This window comes from Dendropsophus ebraccatus, unplaced genomic scaffold (genome assembly GCF_027789765.1).
Source record: "Dendropsophus ebraccatus isolate aDenEbr1 unplaced genomic scaffold, aDenEbr1.pat pat_scaffold_523_ctg1, whole genome shotgun sequence".
Classification (NCBI taxonomy): domain Eukaryota; kingdom Metazoa; phylum Chordata; class Amphibia; order Anura; family Hylidae; genus Dendropsophus; species Dendropsophus ebraccatus.
Genome location: NW_027210124.1, coordinates 79,257 through 104,254, shown reverse-complemented (window position 1 = coordinate 104,254; position 24,998 = coordinate 79,257). Strand labels below are relative to the sequence as shown.

General features: G+C 43.7%; 1 protein-coding gene across 1 annotated transcript in view; it reads right to left on the bottom strand.

The window, feature by feature from the left end:
• Positions 1 to 24,998, bottom strand: part of LOC138777146 (E3 ubiquitin-protein ligase MARCHF6-like) — a gene marked incomplete at its 3' end in the record, with an annotated part of 63,379 nt that overhangs the window by 4,781 nt on the left and 33,600 nt on the right. The window contains 7 exon segments of the mRNA XM_069956251.1: positions 5,085 to 5,185; positions 12,092 to 12,211; positions 14,484 to 14,618; positions 18,348 to 18,422; positions 18,810 to 18,878; positions 19,908 to 19,988; positions 20,603 to 20,661. Of these exon segments, the coding sequence (XP_069812352.1) occupies positions 5,085 to 5,185; positions 12,092 to 12,211; positions 14,484 to 14,618; positions 18,348 to 18,422; positions 18,810 to 18,878; positions 19,908 to 19,988; positions 20,603 to 20,661 (640 nt within the window).

The window sequence follows — 24,998 nt, the reverse complement described above, 5'->3', positions numbered from 1 at the left end:
AGGGGGAGATCCGCCATAACACCAGTGAATCCATGCAATTTTTTGGCTGCAAACCAGACTTGTCTCGCCAGTCTATGTATAGGTAAGTATAGTTTTTTAGTTCCGGATAGGCCTTCTAGCAATAGACGAATATGACCTATCCCAAGATAATGTGCCAGGCGGTACTCAGAGTTAGGCAACGTGTCGGACAGTACCCAGGTGCGAAGCAGTCTTAACTGACCCGCCATATAGTATAGGTGTATGTCCGGGAGGGTGTAGCCTCCTGCATCTTTAGGCCTCTGCAAGGTCGCTAGTCTAAGTTTCGACCTGCTATTGCCCCATATAAAGGAAGGAACCACGGATGCAAGGGTCTTAAAGAATGTGAGGGGGACCGGGACGGAGGCATGTTGTAGGATATAGAGGCATTTAGGAAGGATGATCATTTTAATCAGGTTCATTCTTCCCGGGGTAGTCAGCGGGAGAGTACTCCATATTTTGAATTTATCCTTAACATATGGGATTAAGGGGGAGAGATTGCCAGCCAATTCATTCTTGGTGTCCCTATATATATGTATGCCAAGGTATTTAAATCGGTCTACTACCTTCAGACCACATATTACAGGGGCGGGGGTCAGCAGTTAGTGGGCAGAATACCGACTTAGACCAGTTGATTCTGAGGCCGGAAAAGTTCCCAAAGTGATCTATCTTGCTAATGAGATATGGGAGTGTGGTATCTGGTTGGGACATTAACAATCTCAAGTCATCTGCATTCAAGCCTATGCGGTCTTCCCCATCTCCACAGGGCATGCCACGTACTGCTCTGTCCTGACGGATGGAGAGGGCAAGCAGCTCTATCGCCACTGCAAAAAGCAGCGGCGACAGAGGGCATCCCTGGCGGGTATCCCTACCCAGGGCGAAGGATGGGGAGCAGATGCCATTAACTAGTACCTGGGCTTTAGGCGCCCGATATAGAATAGATACCCATTTAATGAAATTCTCTCCAAACCCAAATCTTCGGAGGACCCCAGGAGAAAGGGCCACTCGAGGGAGTCAAAGGCCTTGGCCGTATCAAGAGACGCCAAGGCCCAGTCTCCACCCAATGCCACTCCAGTCTGCATTGCAGCCTGCACTCTGCGGATATTATCCGTGGTCAACCTGGTAGGCATGAATCCGGCCTGATCCTCATGTATGATGGACAGGACCACTGTATTTAAACGGTTGGCCATTATTTTTGTAAGGACTTTATAGTCTATATTTAAGAGAGAAATCGGCCTATATGAGCCGCATTCCTCCGGGTCCTTATCCGGCTTCAGAATAACCACTATTGTGGCATCATAAAGAGAATCGGGAAGGGTTCCCCTTTGAAATGCGTTTAGAAACATTTGGTGTAAAGGAGTCAATAAATCTGCGGAGTACTGTCGTAGGACCTCCAGTGGCAGACCATCCGGGCCAGAGGCTTTCCCAAGAGCCAGATCATTCACGGCCTCCGTGACCTCTTCTAAGGTAATGTCTTTTTCCAATAGGGCTCTCCTATCTTCAGTTAATTGAGGGAACTCTACGGTGTCCAGGTAATGCGATAGTTTATCCTCTGAGTAGTTAACCTGTGAGGAATATAGTGTTTCATAGAATGTGGAGAATCTATCTGCTATGTGTACAGAGTCTATTAACGTATCTCCGTCCGCCGATTTAACCCTAAGGATAACCGGGGATGCGGAGCTGTGATGCACTAACTGCGCCAGAAGCTTACTGGACTGGTTCCCGTGTTCAAAAAAGAATTGTTTTGTGAAAAACTGTTTCCTATTCATTTTGAGGTTCAGAAGTTGCATGTACTCTCGGCCCTTGGTCAGCCACTGGAGCCTATTGCTATCCGTGGGGTCAGTGATGTATTTAGTTTCCAGCTCTGCACACTGAGTAGCAAGTTCATTTTCTAGCCTAGAGGTGTCCCTCTTTATAAAGGAGATAGTAGATTTTAAGCAACCCCGTAAATATGATTTCAATGTATCCCAAAGAATTAAAGGATCCTCATAACCTCTATGGAGGGCAAGAAACTCCTTCAACTGATCGGGAATGCGATCATTATCGCCTATCAGTTGTAGCCAAAAGGGGTTAACCTTCCAGCGTCGGGGACCCAGAGAGGAGGCTGCAATAGTGTGAATGACCACCGGAGAGTGGTCCGATATAGCCCTAACCAGATATGCGACATCCTTGATAGCGTTATACATATGTGAGTTACAGTATACCAAGTCTATTCGTGAATGGGCTTGCTTACCAGGCGAATAACAAGAGTACACTCTACGGGTTGGATTTTGTGCCCGATAAGCATCTATCCAGCCTATTTCTGTCATTAAACGAGCCAGGGATGACCATTGTGGGGAGGGGGAGGGGGGGGGGGGGCGTAGAGCCTCCGGGAGGGTTAGTGTGGGTTCGATCTAGGATCCCATCAGGCACTAAGTTGAAATCCCCTAAACAGACACACCTGGCATTCGGGTAGTCGGCCGCAAAGGCAACTGCCAGATGTATTATATCCAGGTTCGCGGGGGGAGGATTGTATATACCCATAAGCACATATGCAATATTATTTATATAGGCATGTATAAAAACATATCTGCCCTGAGGATCAACCTTGGTAGATATCGGCTCCCATCTAAGGGTTCGATGAATAAGGAAAGAGACTCCCCTCGAATAGGATGTATGGAAGGCGTGGATTTTCCACTGTACCCATGGCTTACGGAGGAAGCTAACTCTCTGAGGGACCAAATGTGTTTCTTGCAGACACTTGATCATGGGATTGAATTGGCGTATATGGGAGAATACAAGTGACCTCTTTTTAGGAGAACCCAACCCTCTAACGTTCCATGACAATATAGTGTAATCAGCCATTACCGCAACCACATAACCCTGGCAGCAGGACATACAACCATAACATTATAAGCATCACTGGACGGATAGTACATACTATGGACATAGCGAGTACTCGGTAAAAAGCAAGAAACACAATAACCTGTAACGGGAACAAAACAGCGTCCTTGGATTGTCCATAAGACACAGTAGTCAACACAATCAGGATAAGGCTAAGACTGTTTAAGACATAGGTAGAGACTGATGGCATTGATGTGGCTCTGTTAATGGGGCAGAGCCTGTCATCGCATAACAGAAAGTGGTTCCTACCAGTCGGCCTAGTAAGTAAAACAGAACGAGAGTGGGGCAATGCCACATAAACAGGTTAACAGGATATCACCCATCAGGATATATTCCTCCGGCATAAAGAGGGTCATCGGGGTGTCACTCCGGTCTGGGCGAGCGGCGTCTCTGTCGTCGGGCCCAGTCGTCAGCCTCAGCGGGGGTAGCAAAGAAGATTGCCCGGTCTCCATCAACAACTCGCAGTCGCGCCGGATAGGCCATGGAGTACGCCACACCAAGTTCTCGGAGGCAGGCTTTAACTGAGGTGAAGGAGGCTCTCTGCTTTTGCAGCTCCGCTGAAAAGTCAGGGAAAATGGAAACCTTGACGTTGTCATACACAATTTCTCCTTTGCGTCTGGCAGCACGGAGTATAAGATCCCTATCATTGCAGTTCAGAATGCGAGCAAACAATGGGCGCGCGGCGGCGTCTGGGGGGGGGGAGGGCGCGCAGGAACCCTATGGGCTCTTTCCACCGTGAAGGCAATAGAGAAGTTAGTATCAGCAAAAGTTTCCTTGAGCCATCTTTCCACAAAAGCAGTAGGATTCTGCCCCTCTGCTCTCTCAGGCATCCCAATGATTCGGACGTTATTTCGTCGGAGCCTGTTCTCTAGATCATCCGATTTTTGCTTGTATAGTGAGAGCTGTGATTCCAGGGAAGAGACTGTATTTGTCAAAGGGTGTACCTCGTCTTCCAGGGAGGAGATGCGGCCCTCTGCTTGCGTTATCCTCCCTCTAAGTTTATGCAGGTCTTGCCGCAGGAGGCCCACGTCTATCTTTACCTCCTCAAGTTTAACCGTTAGGGTTGACTTACATGAGGTGATGGCTTGCAGGATTTCCCTCATCGTGGGTTCAGCATCTCCCTCAGGGCTAGAGGGACCAGCTACAGGATCTCCGTCAGCAGCAGCCCCGTGCTGCGCAGCATGAGGCAAATCAGCGGCGCCATCTTGGTCATCTTCCCGAGCATATTCCCGGAGCTTCTCCGTGCCAGGGCGCTCCTTCGATTTGCCGAAATCTTGCTTACCGATCTTGCCCATGATGTACTGAGTAAGGCAGACGATGGTAGGAGTCAGGATATTCAGCAGGAGACTAGCTAAGACGGGCACAGAACGGGAGCTGTGCCTACATGCGACCGCTCCGCTCAAGCGCTAAGCCACGCCCCAGGCCTAGACCTTTATGCCAGCGTGTTTCAATGGTCGTGAGGGGGCGGGGCCTATGCAGTGATGATGTCACAGAGGGCGGGGCCAATGCTGGCGCTATTGCCGTGAAGACCCGTGTTATTGGCTGATCGATAATTTTAGGTTTGGGCATAAATAAACAGTCACCCATAGCAGGTGTGCGGCGGGCGACCGACGATTTAAGAAGCAGCATACATTACCTAGCAGGGCTTCTCCTCCTCTCAGTCTTTATCCTGGTCCCACGCGCAGCAACAGCTTCGGTGCCACCTGACTGAGCTGCTATCACAGGCCGGGACCGCCGCAGCCAGTGATTGGCTGAGCAGTCTGACAGCTCAGTCAGGCCGCTCCGCAGTTGATTCTGCGCCGCGGGACCCGGGGAGGAAGACGGAGCGGGGGAGAAGCCCTTCTAGGTAATGTATGCTGCAAGGGCTGCAAGGACATCGCTAAACGATCATCGGGCCGTGGAATAGGCCCAGTAAACAAGTGCCAATCTAGCAGATCAGCGCTCGTTTACACTGTTGATCGGACCCGTAGAATAGGGCCCTAAGTCCAAATAAAGCGATCTAAATGCAAAAATATCCAATACCAACTGTCCCTGCAAGAATAAAGCGGTCTCTTTAGCTTATGTATAGTATTCCAATGATAACATTTAATTAAGCGATTCATCTTATTAAATTGTACTAATGATACTTTCACTAATATTTATCACTTAGGAGGTGTGTTCAAGAATACAACATAAGTATTACTCACCTGTATAACATCACATTATAAGGTAAAAAGGTAGGCAGCATGTGCTTCATGATACGAATTGGAAGCCATAGCATAAGTATTACAATAGATCCAAAGACAATCTAACGGGGGGGAAAAAAAAAAAAAAAGAAGATTTAGCATTTTAGCATTTTATAACTTAATTATTGCAAAGTTTGAAAAAAAGTCACCCTAAATTTTAATATTTAACCCCTTAGGGACCAAGCCAATTTCCATTTTTGCACTTTGGTTTTGTTCGTACTTTCTTTCTTGTGTTTAATATCTTCACGTCAGTCATGACGATGCCCCGTGCAGTAGTAACATGCATAAACGTGCTTGACATGGAGGTTTTAATTTGTGCGGGACTGATCACACTAAAGCAGCCCATTAGTGTCCCAGGAGAAAGGGATAGTGACAGGAAGCCATGATCACACAGCTTCTTGTCATTAACCCCTTAAACACAGTGATCTATAGCGATCACATTGTCTAAAGGAGTCAGTGACAGGAGAAGTACCTGTACTTCATCTAAATTGTTAAATAGCCAATCACAGCTCATCTTTCATTTTACCAGAGCTGAAAGCTGAGCTGTGACTGGTTATTATGGGTAGTTTAAATCAGCTTCTATTCTACACCCTTTTAAAAATCTGGGTAAATAACTTTATTCTCAAGGTCAGTGTTAGTAAAATTAAAGCTTAGTTATGATTGGCTGCTACGGGCAGGTTACCAAGGCTGTGGAGTCGGTAAGCGCAGCTCTGACTCAAACTCTGACTCCTGAATTTTATCAGGCCAGACTCAGACTCCTGCTCCTTCATAAATGGCCGGTCATATACCAGGGGAGTTATTAATCACACTGGCTCAGCAGCTTCTCCCTAATGTCCTACATGATCCTGGGCAACTTCTGAGGGAATAAGGAAAGATATAAAGCAGACTCTCCTATGTGTGCAGTGGATGCAGCGAGTCTCCAGCCTCCATGTCCTGAACTACTCACAACTAGACTAGATGGAGCAGGTGGATCTTTTTCTGCTGACAATCTTCTATGTTTCTAACCAAATATTCACCATACAAAAAGATACACTGCAATAATAATATAGATGTCATTGTGATATAGAGGGGGACACACATAGTTATATAAAGAAGTCACACATAGTGATATAGAGGGGGTCACACATAGTGATATAGAGAGGTCACACATAGTGATATAGAGAGGTCACACATAGTGATATAGAAAAGTCACACATAGTGATATAGAGGGGTCACTATGGGTGCCATAGCGCACACACACACACAGTCTGCTGCAGCCATAGCATACACAGAGCTGCAGCCATAGAACACTGAAGAAAAACACCACATTGAGGACAGAGGTTTATGCTACACTGCTTATATCTTCTCCTCCTCCTCTATATTACACAGGATCAGGGCCGGTTTTAGACTAGATGTGGCCCTGGGCAAAGTTAAAGGTGGGGCCCCAAATGCTGAAATATTTTAGCAACAGTTTAAGGTACCCATACATTTTACTCTTTTGTTGGTGGTACCTGTTGCTCCTGGTGGGTTCGGCCATCAGTGTAAGGTGTATGGGGCTCTCTGGACAGTCCTCTGACAGATGATATCAGTGGACATAGGGGGTCGAGCTTGATGGAAAATCAATGCCCAACCTCTTTGTTCTAAGAGAGATAAGCCGCCATCAGATCTGTATGGCTATGGCTTTCCCCTCTCATAGAAAACACAGGAAAACTCATATGTGCCAAATTTCTGTGTATGGGGAGGACGGGACCAGATGGGAGAGATAATTGTCAGCTGAAGGATTGTTCAGCCAGCAGTTATTGGAAGCGTACGGCCACTTTTAAGGCCGTATTACACGGCCTGATAGTCTGCAGAAGTGAGCGCCAATCTGGTAGAATGGAGCTCGCTTAGAGAGCCTACTACAGCAAAAGCTATGGAGGAGATTTATCAAACTGGTGTAAAGAAGAATTGGCTCAGTTGCCCCTAGCAACCAATCAGATTCCACCTTTCATTTTACAAAGAGTCTGTGAGGAATGAAAGGTGGAATCTGATTGGTTGCTAGGGGCAACTGAGCCAGTTTCACTTTACACCATGTTTGATAAATCTCCCCCTATGTGTATATATACAGTATATCATTAGTGATGTGTGTGCAATCCTTGCTGTATATAGTAAACAATAAAGATATATACTACCTGATCACGTTCCCCGGTGTCCTCAGGCCATGTCTGTGATATATACTACCTGATCATGTTCCCCGGTGTCCTCAGGCCTTGTCTGTGATATATACTACCTGTAAATGTTCCCCAGTGTCCTCACAGAGCGATAGCGTCCTGATTCGGACAATTTTCGCTCCATGTATTAGGGCCCTTACTCAGTTCAGAAGTTTACATGCCGGGACTGCCGCTACATGTCAGGACTGCCGCTACATGCTGGGACTGCCGCTACATGCCGGGACCGCCGCTACATGCCGGGACCGCCGCTACATGCCGGGACTGCTCCTACATGTCAGGACCGCCGCTACATGCCAGGACTGCCGCTAAATGCCAGGACTGCCCCTACATGCCAGGACTGCCCCTACATGCCAGGACTGCCGCTAAATGTCAGGACTGCCGCTAGTGGTGTAAACACAAGAACTATTTATATGAATTGCTTTAAAAAAAAAAAAAAAATCACTTTAATCAGGACCAAATATTACCTCCATACCGTTATTGAAGAAAACACACTATATATAGGCCAATATTACCACCATAAAGTGACCGCCCCATAATGACTCTATATACAGACCAATATTACCACCATAGAGTGACCATCGCATAATGACTCTATATACACTATATATAGGCCAATATTACCACCATAAAAGTGACCGCCCCATAATGACTCTATATACACTATATACAGACCAATATTACCGCCATAGAGTGACCACCGCATAATGACTCTATATACACTATATACAGACCAATATTACCGCCAGAGTGACCACCGCATAATGACTCTATATACACTCCAATATTACCGCTATAGACTGACCACTGTATAATAAATGACTGTACTATTGGTCTGTATATAGTGTATATATAGAGTCATTATGTGGCAGTCAATCTATGGCAGTAATGACTCTATATAAACGCTATATACAGACCAATATTATTGCCATAGGCTGACCCCTGTATAATGACTTTATATACACTCTATATACAGACCAATATTACCGCCATAGACTGACCACTGCATAATGACTCTATATACAGACCAATATTACTGCCATAGACTGACCCCTGTATAATGACTCTATATACACTGTATGCAGACCAATATTATGTGGCGATCACTCTATGGCTGTACTATATATACTGTACTGTGGCTGTACTGTATATAATGTCATTATGTGGTAGTCAATGGCAATAAGGACTCTATATTTACGCTATATACAGACCAATATTAATGCCAAAGAGTGACCACTGCATAATGACACTATATACAGACCAATATTACCGCCATAGAGTGACCCCTGCATAATGACTCTATATACACACTATATACAGACCAATATTATGTGGCGATCACTCTATGGTTGTACTATTGGTCTGTATATAGTGTGTATATAGAGTCATTATGTGGTGGTTACTGTATGGCGGTAATATTGGTCTGTATATAGTGTCATTATGTGGTAGTCAATCTATGGCAGTAATGACTCTATATACAGACCAATATTAATGCCAAAGAGTGACCACTGCATAATGACACTATATACAGACCAATATTACCACCATACAGTGACCACCACCTAAGGACTGAATACCACCTTATTTTTTTCTCAATAAAATACACCGTATTGCCTTAGTGACGTCATCATACACTATACATAGGAGCTGCAGCAATGACATAGGACTGATGAGGCCGGAAAATGGCTGCAGTTCCTATATACAGTCTATTCACCTCAACACTTGGAGTCAGCAGTGCTTATACACACACACACACACACACCATTATATATATATATATATATATATATATATATATATATACACACACCCCATTATATATATATATATATATATATATATATATATATATATATATATAAATAATGGTGTGTATATATATATATATATATATATATATATATATATTATATATATACACACACACACGCATATTCAAATTTTGTATGGGACAATCAATGGAGACTCTTAAATGAGTACTCCATTGGAATTTTTCACTGTTCTCCCTGAGTTCAGTGATTGTTGTGTTTTGTTGGTCTATTTGTCATTGCCCCAGTAGCCAGAATCCTGCTCCACACTGACGAGGGGCAAATACCCCGAAACTGCAGTCTGTGGATGGATGCCTAGCCTTGGTAACCCTTGTCTTATGTCGTTATACTCGCCACAGAGTTAGACTTTGACTTGCAGGGGCCACCCTGGTGTTTCCCTGTTTAGGTCCCAAAGCTCGTAACAGAGTGAGGACCTGAGGGACTACGTATCAGGGTGGTTTGGTGCTCTCCCCACTAGGAGGCACCCCTTGGCAATGGGCTTCCTTCTCTGGAGAGAGGGATATCTGGCTATTCCCGTGTTTTGAGACTTGTAACTGAGGCTCCACGGACCCCTTTTTTGCATATATATATATATATATATATATATATATATATATATATATATATATATATATACACACACACACACACACCCCATTATATATATATACACACACACACACACACACACACCATTATATATATATATATATATATATATATATATATATATATATATATATATATACACACACTCCCACATCCATGAAAACACATTATACAGATTCAAACCATCCAGCCCATACACTACACACATGACATGTAACACACACTACATTCATCCATTATACACTTACATTCATACACATTACACACTACATGTACAGTATACTTACTCCCTCTAGCATGCTGGTTGTAGTGGTGAATCCCCCTCATGTTCCTTGCAGCAGCAGCAGGCTGTCATCCTCACCCGGCAGCCCTCTCCTCCATCGTCCCGACAGCTCCACACCAGAGGAAGAGGTCACGTGCAGGGAGAGGAGCTGGAGGGAGAGGGAGCAGACACCGAGCCCAGCGTCCTGCAGCCTCTGCGTGACCCCTGATAGCAGCAGCCAGGGATCACTCCCAGACGCTGGAGGATGCTGTCTGTGCTCTCCTCTCCACTGGAACTGCGGTAGGGGGCCCCTGGGCATTTGCCCTGCTTGCCCCCCCCCCCCTAACGCCGGCCTTGCACAGGATATCTTCTTATTACACTGCTGCTCATATACAGTCATCCAGCATCCAGGGAGAGAACAGCACAGATCCCCCCACCCCCCCCCCCCCCCCACACACACACACAATGGACTCTTCCAGCTCAGAAACAAGCTGCCAAATAGTGACCGACAACTTTCCCCTGACCACCCTTATGTAATAGGGCCAGTGTCCTATTAGAATATTGCTCAATATATATTGATGAGCAAAACTTATAAAAATCATATTAAAACAAAATTTTTAATTGTTGTAAGATTTTTTTTAAAGCTGGAGTCGGTACATTTTTTTTCCGACTCCAACTCAGACTCCAGCCAAAACTAGCTTCGACTCTGACTCCACGACCCCAACTCCACAGCCCTGCAGGTTACACCAGTTACACCAGTGCCAAAGTGAAAAGGATGTAGAAGTGAAACTAACATAATTTTTAATAAAAGCTATAGAAAAATAGCTTTTCCACTTTAACAATAAAAGTACACAGCCAAACAAACAAAAAAAATCATTGTGACACAACACAAGAGAAGCCCCACAAAAAATACATCTCATCCTAAAAAATAAAATGTTAGTAACACAATTTAATTTTATATCATATTTCATATAGAATATTTTCAATGGCATTTAATAAAATTATATATTTTATGATGAGATGTGCGTTATAGCTTCCAAGTTTTTAATAAAGGAGTTGTTAACCAAAAATGTTTTTCTTTAAAATCAAATGGCGCCAGAAAGTGCCAGAAATTTGTATTTTAATTCTATTGAAAAATCTCAAGCCTTCCAGTCTATGTCCTGGAGGAAGTGGTGTATTTTTTCGAGTCTGACACAGTGCTCTCTGCTGCCACCTCTGTCCATGTCAGGAACTGTCTAGAGCAGTAGAAAATCCCCATAAAAAACCTCTCCTGCCTCCAGACTGGAAATACAACTTCCTGCAGGACCTACAGCAGCGGATAAATAAAGGAAGACTGAAGATTTTTTAATATAAGTAAATTACAGATACAGTGGTACCTTGGTTTAAGAGTAACTTGGTTTAAGAGCTCACAGTTTTTCAAAATTATGACTTGGTTTAAGAGCATTGCTTTGGTTTAAGAGCTCCCTGTACTGGGTGGGAGCGCGAGTGGGGGAGGGGTATGGTCTGCATAGCAAGGTCTACAGTACTGTACTCTGACCCAGAAAGTCTCCCTCACCTTCCAAATTATAGCAGATCCACTTAAGGCTGGGGCTTACATCAAGAGACAAGACCGTGGAGGTAATCTCTTCATACCTGTAACAGCTCTCTCCCCGGACAGAGAGTGCTGCATGTAAGTGCCCACATCTGCCCTGCTCATTCCTTCATGCTCCCTGCAGTCTGTGTCCGCCCTTGTGTTTCCCATCCTCTCCATTACTGTATAGTAACAGTTTCTGAATGTTTGTTTCATTTGTTTTACATGTTATTCAGAATAATAAATCATTATTTTTGGGGTGTGGAACCAATTGTCTGCATTTCAGTGACTTCTTATGGGAAAATTTGCTTTGGTTTATGAGTGGATTTGGATTACAAGCGCGGTCATAGAACGAATTATGCTCGTATTCCAAGGCACCATTGTATCTAGCACCAGTTAATTTGAATTTTTTTTTTTAACTACACCCCCTTGAAAAAAAAAAACATCTGCAAATGCTTGGATGCTTTAAAAATAACCAGTTACGTGAATTCTTGTACATAAACCCAGAGTAACTAAATGCTTATGATATTTACCACAGATAATATAAATCTTCTAAGATGTCTGTAAATTGGCAAGTGGATCATTTCCTGGACTGGATTAAAATCTGGATCATTCAAATTTCTGAGAAACCACAGAACTCCTGGTCTTAGCACCTATATAATAATAATAATGATGATAATAATAAACAATAATAATAACATGATAATTTACACAACCAGTTGTTTACATAGGAGAGAGGGGGGCCCATAACAATACTCAAAACTGGTATCTGATTTTGACCCACAGGACAAACAAAAAAAAAGAGGTATGGTTTTAGTTTCCCCTTGCTTTGCTCAATTGCTCAATCCCCCCTCCAATAATTTGTTGGCAATGCACAAAACTGGAAAGAGAAGTTATGTACAGTTGTTTTTTTTATTGTTTTTAAAAACAATCTCTAATCATCAGGCAAGCTCTATCCATGATTTCCCCACTAGAGAGAAACATCACAATACTTAAAAGGGAACCAATCAGGCAGTTAGTGTCCTTTCTGCCTGTTAATTATCGCCCACAGAGCATGCTGACATGCAGAGAGCTGTGTCTAGTCACAGGCGGCTCCCCACCCAGATGACTAGTTTCTGCCCCTCTCCCTGCCTTGAGCAGCAAATAAAAGTACTTTTTCTCCTTACTAAAGCTACTGCTGCAGCCCATGGCTGGTACATGCCGCCGCTGCAGCAGTAGTTCTATACCATCATCCTGGGAACCTGCTGATTGGTTACCTTTGGAGTAGTTAAAGGAGAAGTCCGGCCAAAATTAATTTTTGATATTTTGTTACTTATGAAAAGTTATACAAATTTCTAATGTACATTAATTATGGGAAATGCACATATACTGCTATTTCCCTTAATTTAGTAGATCAGGAAGTGTTAGAAATATCTCTGAAGAAGTGACGTCACGACCCAGGGTGTAATTCCTATGGAGTGTCCAGCAGGGGGCGCTCTCTATATAGAAGTCTATGGGACTTTATTGTTTCTATGGGTTTCTATGTAATGTAATGTAATGTAGTGTACAGTGCTTTATTGAATGAATACATCTATGGAATACTTTGGGGAGCAAGTGTCCTTGCTTCCCAAAGTATTGCATAAATGTATTCATTCAGTACACAGTAAGCCCACCGATCCGCCGCATTTCCGCCGAATTTCCGCCGCATTCCCGCCGATCCGCCACACGCTGATCCGCCGCATTCCCGCCGATCCGGACCATATACATTGAACTACTGCTCCCATCATCTGCTTCTAGTATGAACAGGTGATGGGAGCTGTAGCTGGGTAAGGGATATCACATGCCGCCGGGCGCAGGGGGGAGCCGCTCAGTACACAGCAGCTCTCCCCCCTCCTCCTCCTCCTTCCGGGATAACTTCCGCCTATACCAATGCTGAGTCCCTGCCTGGCCGCCGCTCTCCGCTCACATATACCGGCTCCCGGCATCAGCGCGGACACCAGGATGCATCGGGAGCCGGTATGTATGGGGGGGAGAGCGGAGAGCGGCGGCCAGGCAGGGACTCAGCATTGGTATAGGCGGAAGTTATCACGGAAGGAGGAGGAGGGGGGAGCGCTGCTGTGTACTGAGCGGCTCCCCCCTGCGCCCGGCGGCATGTCATATCCATTACCCAACTACAGCTCCCATCACCTGTTCATACTAGAAGCAGATGATGGGAGCAGTAGTTCAATGTATATGGTCCGGATCGGCGGGAATGCGGCGGATCAGCGTGTGGCGGATCGGCGGGAATGCGGCGGAAATTCGGCGGAAATGCGGCGGATCGGTGGGCTTACTGTGTATTGAATGTATTGAATGAATACATTTATGCAATACTTTGGGGAGCAAGGACACTTGCTCCCCAAAGTATTCCATAGATGTATTCATTCAATAAAGCACTGTACACTACATTACATTACATTACATAGAAACCCATAGAAACAATAAAGTCCCATAGACTTCTATATAGAGAGCGCCCCCTGCTGGACACTCCATAGGAATTACACCCTGGGTCGTGACGTCACCTCTTCAGAGATATTTCTAACACTTCCTGATCTACTAAATTAAGGGAAATAGCAGTATATGTGCATTTCCCATAATTAATGTACATTAGAAATTTGTATAACTTTTCATAAGTAACAACATATCAAAAATTAATTTTGGCCGGACTTCTCCTTTAAGCAGGATTACAAAAATAGGGCTGTTTTCTGCTGGAAACAGCACCAATCTTGTGTTTAGCATGGGCGTCATGCCGCAACTCAGTTCTATTAAATTGAATGGAGTTGTAATAAGTACTCCTTTTTCCACTCATTCTCGTATTTGAGACCACTGAGGGTAGTGATTGGTTGTAAGCACCCCTTTAATGCATGAATAATTCTACATTTTATTTACTGAATCTTTTCCACCTCTTACCTCTCTTAGTAGCAGGATGAAAGATGCAAAATAAAAAACATACACCATTCCTACAAGCCAATGGAGAAACATGGTTGTTCCAGGTGCTGACTGAAAGCTAAGTTCCCTGTCTTTCAAGGTGGCATCAAACATTTCCTGAAATACAAAGGAAGCAATCAGTTAAAATGTGTAAATCAATATATCATACAAGTAGGAGGAAATTGGAACATAACTGCAGGACAGACAACACAGATTGTGCTTTTGATATGTTGTTATGGAGATACAAAGGTCTGTAATGGAGTTAAAATATCTCTGAAGGTGTGCCCTTAAAGCCAACCCTGTATAGTCATGGGGAAAGAATGCCCTACTTTTTTCTTTATCAAGGCTTAAAGGTGTACTCCAGGGATATTTTTTTTCTTTCAAATCAACTGGTTTTAGAAAGTTATATTTATTTGTAAATTACTTTTATTTAAAAATCTCCAGTCTTCCAATACTTATCAGCTGCTGTATGTCCTGTAGGTAGTGGTGGATTCTTTCCAGCCTGACACAGTGCTCTCTGCTGCCACCTCTGTTAAAGAAAGACAAATAGCGGAAAAAAGCGTCAAACTCCTAGATTCCAGCGCTGCCTCAGAGGAATCACAGGAACGATGATAGTAATATCCCTGAGGCAGCGCTGGCATCTAGGAGTTTGACGCTTTTTTCCGCTATTTGTCTGCACTTCCACGGGCCCCTTTGGGAGCATCCCGGTTTGTCTCTCCCAGCTAGCTGCAGCCCTGAACACAGACGCCAAGTTGATACAAGACACAGTAACCCACTAAAGGGGTGATATGCAACAAGCCCAAGGGGCTTTAAGGTGAGCCTCCAATCTACCTTTCTATTCATCCACTGGTACCTACGGTATCACATGAGGCGCCACCTCCCGCCTTTTGCTTTTTTCCCCCTTATCCTATCTGTTAAAGACAGGAACTGTCCAGAGCAGCAGCAAATCCCTATAGAAAAGCTCTCCTTCTCTGGACAGTTCCTGTCTCGGACAGAGACGTCAGCAGAGAGAGTGCTTCCAGTGTTAGACTGGAAAGAATACACCACTTCTGCAGGGCATACAGATACAACAGCTGATAAGTACTGGAAGACTTGAGATTTTTTAAATCAAAGGAAATTACAAATCTATATAACTTTCTGAAACCAGTTGATTTGAAAGGAAAAGACTTTTGCCGAAGTATACCTTTAGGCTGGGTTCACACTACGTATATTTCAGTCAGTATTGTGGTCCTCAATCATATTGCAACCAAAACCAGGAGTGGATTAAAAACACAGAAAGGATCTGTTCCCACAATGTTGAAATTGAGTGGATGGCCGCCATATAACAGTAAAATAACTGCCATTATTTCAATACAACAGCCGTTGTTTTAGAATAACAGCAAATATTTGCCATTAAATGGCGGCCATCCACTCAATTTCAACATTGTGTGAACAGAGCCTTTCTGTGTTTTTAATCCACTCCTGGTTTTGGTTGCAATATGAAGACCACAATACTGACTGAAATATACGTAGTGTGAACCCAGCCTTAAGCAGTTCTGTGTCCCTCAAAAACTGATGCAAAGAAGGATAATAAAAAACTGATGTATTTGCGTGCATCCGTTATGATCCGTTTTTCCATTGACTTCCATTATAAAAAAAAAAAAAAAAGGATCAAAACGCATCCATATTTTTTTTAGCATACACAAAAACATGGTCAACCATGTCAAAATGGATCAAAACATGCACACAAATACATCTGTTTTTTATTCATGTTTTGCATAAAGTGAATGAAAAAAATAGACTGCAAAAACGCAATGTGAACCCAGAGTTAGTCATGTGTTTTTTTTGTTTTGCTTCTTACTTTGAGAGGATATGAATACCAGTGTGACATCTAACGTAATTACATATTGCCAGGACATGCCATCGGCTTATGAGTGGTCGGTAGGAGCACCATCACTCCAGAGAATGAAAGTCACAGTACAAATTTAGATTCTGAACACGGTCAAATGCTGAAGATGCCACATGCAGATGACATGAGCGATGACATGAGCGCTGAACACTTAAACTGTGTGGTAGTCACCCAAAGTTTGAACAGAGTGGAAGGGTACATACTCAACCACTGTTTCTTTCAAACAGGGGTGTTCAGGACTCCTGTTTGGTGGGTCCTGGCAGTCATATGGATTGAGAGAAACTTTAAAGGACAACTCCCGCGGGACCCCCCAAAAAAAAAAAAAACACAGACACACACAGACACCATACTCACCATCTCTCCGGTGACGATCGCCACTCGATTCGCCCGCCGTCCGCCTCTCCGTCGCCGCCGTCCGCCATCCAGCGATGTCTCCGACTTCCGGGTCCAGGGGATGGAAAAGGCTGCCAGTGCGCTTGCGCACCGGCAGCCTTTTCATTGGCTGGAGCGCATCACATGGCTTCCAGCAAGCTCAGCCAATCAGGGCTGAGCAAGCTGGAAGCCATGTGATGCGCTCCAGCCAATGAAAAGGCTGCTGGTGCGCATGTGCACCAGCAGCCTTTTCATCCCCATTCACTTTGCATGAAGACGCCGAGGAGGAAAGAAGACCCGGACCGCCCCTCGGCTCTGACGTCGTCGTCACCAGATGCCGCCCCGGAGAAGAGGACCGTGACGATCGTAATAGGTAATGTATACATTCCTTAACTTCCGGGGTGGGTGGTCGGGGGTCCGAAAGTGGGGGAAGGGGGCCAGGCCGGGTATTTAACCACATTACAAAGTTATATAACTTTGTAATGTGTGTTAAATGAGCAAAAAAAAATTTTTGTGGGAGTTGTCCTTTAAATAGGTTGTCTAACCAATTTTTCTTATTGGAATAGAGAATCATTTGTAATCTGTCCCTTTTTTCCCCAGTTGTTTCTCCAGCTTTTTTTGGTCTTGGTTGTCCTTGGGCATCCTTCTCTGTTGCTGCTTTTTAGATCTGTGTTTTGTTTTACATAAAGAACTTCCTACTGAATACACAGTTGTGCCCGACTGACAATGGACATGACCAACCCCTGGCCTTTTTTGAAGGGATTGCCCAGAGCTTAAAGAGGATGTACCATCAGGGATAGAACGGCACCGTCACAGGGAAGCCGGTTCCCGTGTACGGCACCATTTTATCCATGGGTCCCGGGCCAGAACTGAAGCACGGGAGGCGGGCTGGGCCGCCTTCAGTGGGTGGAATCCCCCGCCCCTGTATGACGCAGCTCCATTGATTCTAATGAAGCCGCGTCATAAAGGGGAGGGAATTCCCTCCCACTGGGAACGGGCTGGCCCGCCTCCTGTGCTTCAGCTCCAGTGGATAGAACGGTGCCGTAAACAGGAACCGGCCCGCTGTTAAAAAAACGGACTGCGGCACCGGCTTCCCCGTGATGGCGATCTTCTATCCCTGGGTCAGATTAAAGAGGATGTACCTGATGGTACATCCTCTTTAAAAAAAAAAAAAAAAAAAGGGGTCTGTGTTTTCTCCACAAATAGAACCGCTTCTGTCCATCAGCTGTGTCACATATTGCGGCTCATCAACAATGGAATCATGTCTTGTTAGGACAAAGCAGGAAAACCTTTTCCAAAAGGTGTTGTAAGAGAAGTGTAAATTGTCTATACCTATTTTGTCCTGACAGAATAAATCTGTTAAAAATACATAGCTTCCAAACAAAGTTGTATTATGACCATTCAAATAGGACTGTCGCTGTTAACAAAATTTCCATTCCGTAAAATCAAGAAGGCCTTTAAATGGTCATTAAATATAGCATATTTAAAATACACAGAAAATAAGAAAAACAAATTTAAAATTCATATGCCAATACCACTTATTTTCTTTGAACAGTTTAAACTGCATCAATAATTAAAATCCTTACCAAAGAACAAATGTCCAACCACCAGCCACAAATGAGGGGGAAAACACCAATCTCTACAACCACCAGTAAGGAAACCTTTAGGAGGGAGAAAAAATAAATAAATATTATAATAATAATAAACACTCCATTCTGTGATTACATAAACATACATTTGTGCTATAGTATGTGCCAGACTGTTTCTTTATATATCAGGCTAGATTTATATATAGTAAAACAAGAGCAATACACATTTTCTTATCTAATAATGTGCTGCATTAAAGTCTATGAAAAAAAATCCTATGTGCATACATTTATTTTAAAATGTTTGCACAGACAGATGTGTAGCACATTAGATTAAAAATAGGACCACATTTTATGGAAAAAATTTTGCTTTTATTTTACAGTGTCTAAACCCAGACGCATTTTTTTCAGTCTTCTAATGTATTTCTCACACAATATAGTGTGAAAACATTAATAACTTACCTTCACAACTATGTAGCATATGCCCAATATTCGTCTTGATCGCTGGAACTTAACAACTGCTGCTAAACTCTAGAAAAAATGTCTTAAGAAAAATGAACGTATAGAGGGTCATACAGCTGAGCAGTAAAGAATGAATACACTTTATACTAAATAGAGAAACAAAAACTGAGTTCAGAGTTTTGATAAGCCAAAAGAAATAAACCAAAAGTTACACAGAAAATGACTGGCAGATGGCTCTTAGGCATCATTCACACGTTCCAAAGGCTGTCTATAGCCATGGAAGTGCATCCTTAGGCTGCATACACACACACACCGCAGCATGTACAAAAAGTGTAAATAGGGCCATTTAAATAAATGGGTCCTTAGTACTGCCTGTAATTGTGGGTCTGCATTTACAGGTGCACTATGGAAGGTTGTGAATGTGGCCAAAGGTTAAGTGCACACAAAGTAAAATAATACCGAAATACCTCTGTAATTCTGTAAGTACAGCCCACTAGCTGTCTTGTGAAAGTTAGATATACCATACCACTCCACTTAGTCGGTAGACTCATGACTGATACCCTACTGGGTTCAATAGGTGATTGAGGAAGGACAGGAGTGGGTGCGTTCATAAATTTAGGCCGCTATGAATATACTCTTTTATTAGTGAAAGTTATGTGTTACACTTAGTGGGAGCCAGTACATGTGTGCCTTGGGCTTGTGGCCCTATTATGTATAAATTCCTTCCAGTCTGAGACATTGCTCTCTGCTGTCACATCTGTTTGTGACAAGACTTATCCAGGGCAGTAGCAAATCCCCTTAGAAAACCTCTCCAGATTGGAAAGAATATAATTTCATGCAGGACATACAGCAGCTGATAAGTACTGGAAGACTTGAGAAAGAATTTTTTGCACATGTCATTTCCTTTGATTTGCGGGGGTCCCAGCATTGGGATGAAGACCGATACAAACTTCTGATGTGTTGCTATGGTATATCAGAAGTTTGTTTAAATGATAGGTACCCTTTAAAGAAAAAAATCAAGTATATAAAACAGCTTAAGTCAGCCATTGCATGAGAGTCAGAAAGTGTGGACCTGCTCTAAGCATATAAAAAGGATACATGGCACAGAATCAACGTGACAGCCAGGAGAACATATCCAACTATTGTAGTTATAAGTCCTTCAAAGTGGGAAGCTTTTACCTGTAATAGAAAATAACATCTATTCACAATATGTTTATTAAAATATTACGTTTCAATGCAATCAATAGCTTTTTTTCAAAGAACTTAATACAGAATAATACTAATCAATGAACACATGGTGTCCTATTTAGAATTCACGTAAGGGGACAGCTCACCAAACCTAGATCAGGTGCACGATTCTAGGGAAGGGACAAAAATTATAGTGTGCAGTGGTCAATCCCTGACCGATCAGTAGAATGAGTGAGGAGGCTATTACATTGATACGTACTCCTCACCCCATTTTTGCATTGGAAGCCCACCTCGATCATGTGACACAGAGCAGGAAGAAAATGTAGTAAAAGTGCACACTTCTCCCGGCTCGTTCTCTCAGTCAGTCACAGTCTGAACACTCAGACCCCAACCAATCAAAACTTAACATAATGTATGATATATCAAGTTTTTTTTTTTATGAAAGGCACACTTTAAGCATGTGCATACAACCATATCTGCTTTTTAACCCCCTTAATAGCTTGTATTTAATTAAACATTTGAATACTGGTAACTAAACGCATACATATCTGCAAAATGAATCTACGGCAAAGATTTAACAGAGGAAATCACTTGTATATACTCACATAACAATCAAACCCAAGTCCAACAACAGAGAAGTGTCCAATGTGGTAAGGACAAAATGCTGTAAGTGTATAAGGAAAACATGAGTACAAAAAAATTACTAAATGTAATAACTGGCATAATGGTCATATACAAATTTTGGGCAACAAAATAAAACAATATTGGTGTATTGGTAAGTGCTGGCATTACACTTACACACAAATTTAACTACTGTAAAAAGAAAATAGTTTGTCTTGTTTATTAGTACTATACATGCTGTAGCCAATTATTTTCTTTTTTCTTTTTTTTTTTTAAATTTCCACAAGGGCCCAAATATTGGAGGCACACATACATGGGTCTTGTATAGTGCAGTGTAGAAATCGGTGTCAGCCACAATCGACAGGAGTTAATGGTGCAATCCAGGATAAGAAGAACATGGCTGCCTCTTTCCCCAGAAACAGCACTACACCTATCCTTGGTCTATCTGTGGTATTGTAGCTCGGTTCTATTGAAGTGAACACAACAGAGTTATAATACCAAGCACAACCTAAAGACAACTGTGGAACTGTTTTTAGAAGAACAGAATAATGCAGCCCCTGTCCCTGATTGAAAAAAATTTGCAGATCTTACAGAAAAAAGTTTGGTGACACTGCCGCATCTATTCTAAGGCCACATACTATAACGCAAACACATGTATTCCTCAGGGAATAGAAAGTAATCAAAAAGTCACCAAAATACACCAACCCAATGCCAGGCAGCATTAGAAAGCACCCCAGTCTCTCTGTGGACCAATCCATGCTTTTACTGGGAGACTATTATCTCTGCTATGAAATGAAACCTAATCAGGACTAGAAGCCTTGGCATAAAGCAGCCTCATCTAGACTTCTGCTACCCATACCTCTCCACATTAGGTGAAAGCCTGAAGGGGATACCATCTCTAATAAACCAGGCACTGGGGGAGATCAAGGAATATTTTTCACTTTATAAGATGCACCTGATGATAAGACAAACCCCTGGTTTTAAATGAGAAAAAAAAAAATGGGGTAAAAAATTGTTCTGCACTATACTATAAAGTATATGGAGTTTGTCTCTTTTCAATGTGTAGCGGTGGTGATGTGTAACTGCAGCTCGAGTCCCAGTCAAGTGAATAGGAACTGAACTGCAGTTACAGATCGCCACACAGTAAATGGAGACAGTGTTCAATGTGTAGTGCAGCACCAAACGGCTGATGGTGCCAGGTGTTGGCACCACACTATTTTTTGGATAGCTCATCGGTTGGCCCAGAAAACACCTTAAGGGTGCGTTCACAACACGTCGGCCGAGGCGGACGAGTGGTTACAGCTCCGTGAGAGACCACCTCAGCGGGACCGCTGATCACCCAGTGACTATGTCATGTTCTTATGTTTCTTGTTAGTTTTACCTCTCATGATACTGCTGTGCATAACTGTATAGTTACCTAATTTTGCCGTATACCGTTAGTGGTTATACTTGCTTCCGGGGTGCCAGCATTGTTCTATTTGACCTGTTTATGAGGTGCTGGTTAGATACTGCGTGCAACCTGCTGAGTTAGAATCCACCCTCCTTCTCAATATTGCATATGGCGGGACGGCGGGAGTACCGATGGATCTCGGACTACCCCTATCTATAGTCTGTGATTTTCTATTTATATCACAGACTCCCCCGTTATCTTCTGTGCCACGTGCATCTGTTTTACATCCATTGCTGTTTTAGTTGTTTGTTTGTCCGTTTTTTTTTGTTACCCAGTCGTGTTTGTAGTGTCCATGTCCTTCCGTGTCTTTTCTCTTAATGTAAGAGGACTGGGTTCCCCACATAAACGGTCCCTCACTTTTGCCTACATACACAACCACAACCCCCAAATTATACGTCTCCAGGAGACCCACTTGACCCCCTCAACCACTGGCTGTCTCTCTAAACCGTGGATTCAGTGGGCGGCACATTCCACGCATACCTCTTATTCTAGAGGAGTTTCCCTGCTGATCCACAAGACTGTTAGATGGGAACCAGGTAGACTGTTTAAGGGCCCTGAAGGTAGAGCCTTATTTGTTCAAGGATGGTTGGAGACACAGCCAGTGGTTATTATTGCACTATACCTGCCTCCCCCTGCGAACCTGCAACTTTTACACGATGCCGCTAACTTTGCTGCAATGTATCCCCAATCTCTGTTTCTGTGCATGGGAGACTTTAATATGCTATGGGACGTCAGCCGTGACAAGCTATATCCACCCCCGTCTGCCCCTTCCCCCTCTCAACCCTCTCCCTTTCAACAGTTCACTGAGGAAATTGGCTTGATAGATTTGTGGCGATCCAGACATCCTCATGCCTCTGAATATACCTGCCACACACTGAGTAGAAATTCCCTATCTAGACTGGATTATATGTTTGAAAATCCAGCTATCAATTCTGTTCTAGTCTCCATCTCCCACCTACCGAGAGGTATATCAGACCACTCACCTCTGCTGGCGGATTTCAATATCTTGCCACGTATGGCGAACAGAGGCCCGCGTAAAATACATCCTTTCTGGCTGTCTCTCATGCAGGATAATGATAGAATACATGATCAGCTACAGATGTTCTTAACTGATAACAGGCTTGATGATAATCACTCTGCTTTTTGGGATTCCCTGAAGACATACCTTCGGGGCTGTATCCAATCCTCTATATCTTACATCAAAAGAGAGACAGTCAGACAGGAGGATGATCTCGCTTCTCACTGTAAGCGTAGAGAGGAGATATTTATTGCCCAACCCACAGATAGTAACAGGCTGGAGTGGTTACAGGCTGGTAGAGCCTATATGTCACACCTCCATGATAAAACTAAACGAAGAATGTTCTTTCTTTCCCAAAAATACTTTGATCTGGGTAACCAATCAAGTAGCCTCCTTGCTCAGCTAATCCATCGCAATAGCGCCTCTCCAGCAGTACTTAAAATACGATCCTCCCAGGGTACGGTCCTGACTGCTAGTGTTGATATAGTGCATCCTTTTATTCTGACCTTTACACCTCTCATCTTGTACCCTCTACAGAGGAAATAGCCCAATTCCTGTCTAACATCCCGTTACCTGAGCTTACGGAGGAGACCCGAACCCAGCTTGATGCTCCCATTACGCTGGAGGAATTACAGGAGGCACAGAAGGCGACGGCGAGAGGTAAGGCGTCGGGTCCGGATGCAATCCCTATAGAGGTGTATGCCCAATACTCCGATCACCTTCTGCCCGCTTTCCTAAAGGTCCTTAACGCATCCCTGGAGTTAGGTAGGCTTCCCGATTCTTGCTATAACGCCAACATAGTGCTCATTTTGAAGCCAGATAAAGATCCACTTGATTGTAGCTCATACCGCCCAATCTCGTTGGTGAATTCTGACTATAAATTGCTCACTAAAGTGCTAGCACTCCGCCTTAACAAAATTGTTCCATATCTCATTCACAGCAACCAATCAGGTTTTGTGCCTGGCAGGAGCACTTCAGATAACTTGCGTCGTGCTCAGATAATCACACAACTTGGAATGTCTCTTGGGCGGGACTGGGCCTGGCCAAGGCCTTTGATTCGGTCGAGTGGCCATTTTTAGTGGAGGTGTTGCGGAGATTCCGATTTGGTGACACTTTTATCTCTTGGGTCTCTATATTGTACCATCACCCTGAAGCATCCATTGCGCTGAATGGCTTGCTTTCCCCGTCCTTTCGGCTGGGGAGCGGGACGAGGCAGGGCTGCCCCCTGTCCCCCCTCCTCTTTATCCTCTCCATGGAACCCCTGGCAGCCCTACTCCGGAGAGATAGTAACCTGTCTGGTATTCCACATTCCCTGGGAGAGGAGCGAGTTAGCCTGTATGCTGACGATCTATTGTTGACATTGTCAGACCCTGATAGATCTTTACCCAGAGCCATCACCATTATTAATGACTACGGCCGCTATTCCGGTCTGACCATTAATTGGTCTAAGTCTGCTCTCATGTACCTTAGTCCTACTAGGGATGGCCTGGAGGGCTCGACGGTGGCGGGTTTGAAGGTGATCCGCACATTTAAATACTTGGGCATACACATATGTAAAACACCCTCAGAGACTATAACCCTGAATGTGGATCCTCTTCTGATCCATTTCAGGGAAAAATTCCGGATCTGGGGCTCGCTGCCTCTCTCTGTCGCCGGACGGATAAATTTGGTAAAAATGGTTACCCTCCCTAAATGTCTTTATGTTCTGCAACATGTTTTTGTTCCACTAAGCCAATTGTTTTTTAAATCCTTACACTCGGCTGTAACTTCCTTTATTTGTGGCTCATCCCGCTCTAAGCTCCAACTAGCTAGGCTGCAAAGGCCAAAGGACTTAGCAGGCATGGCCCTACCCGATATTTTCCTATATTATCTTGCAGGCCAGCTTAAATACCTGGCGCAATGGACCCAAGTT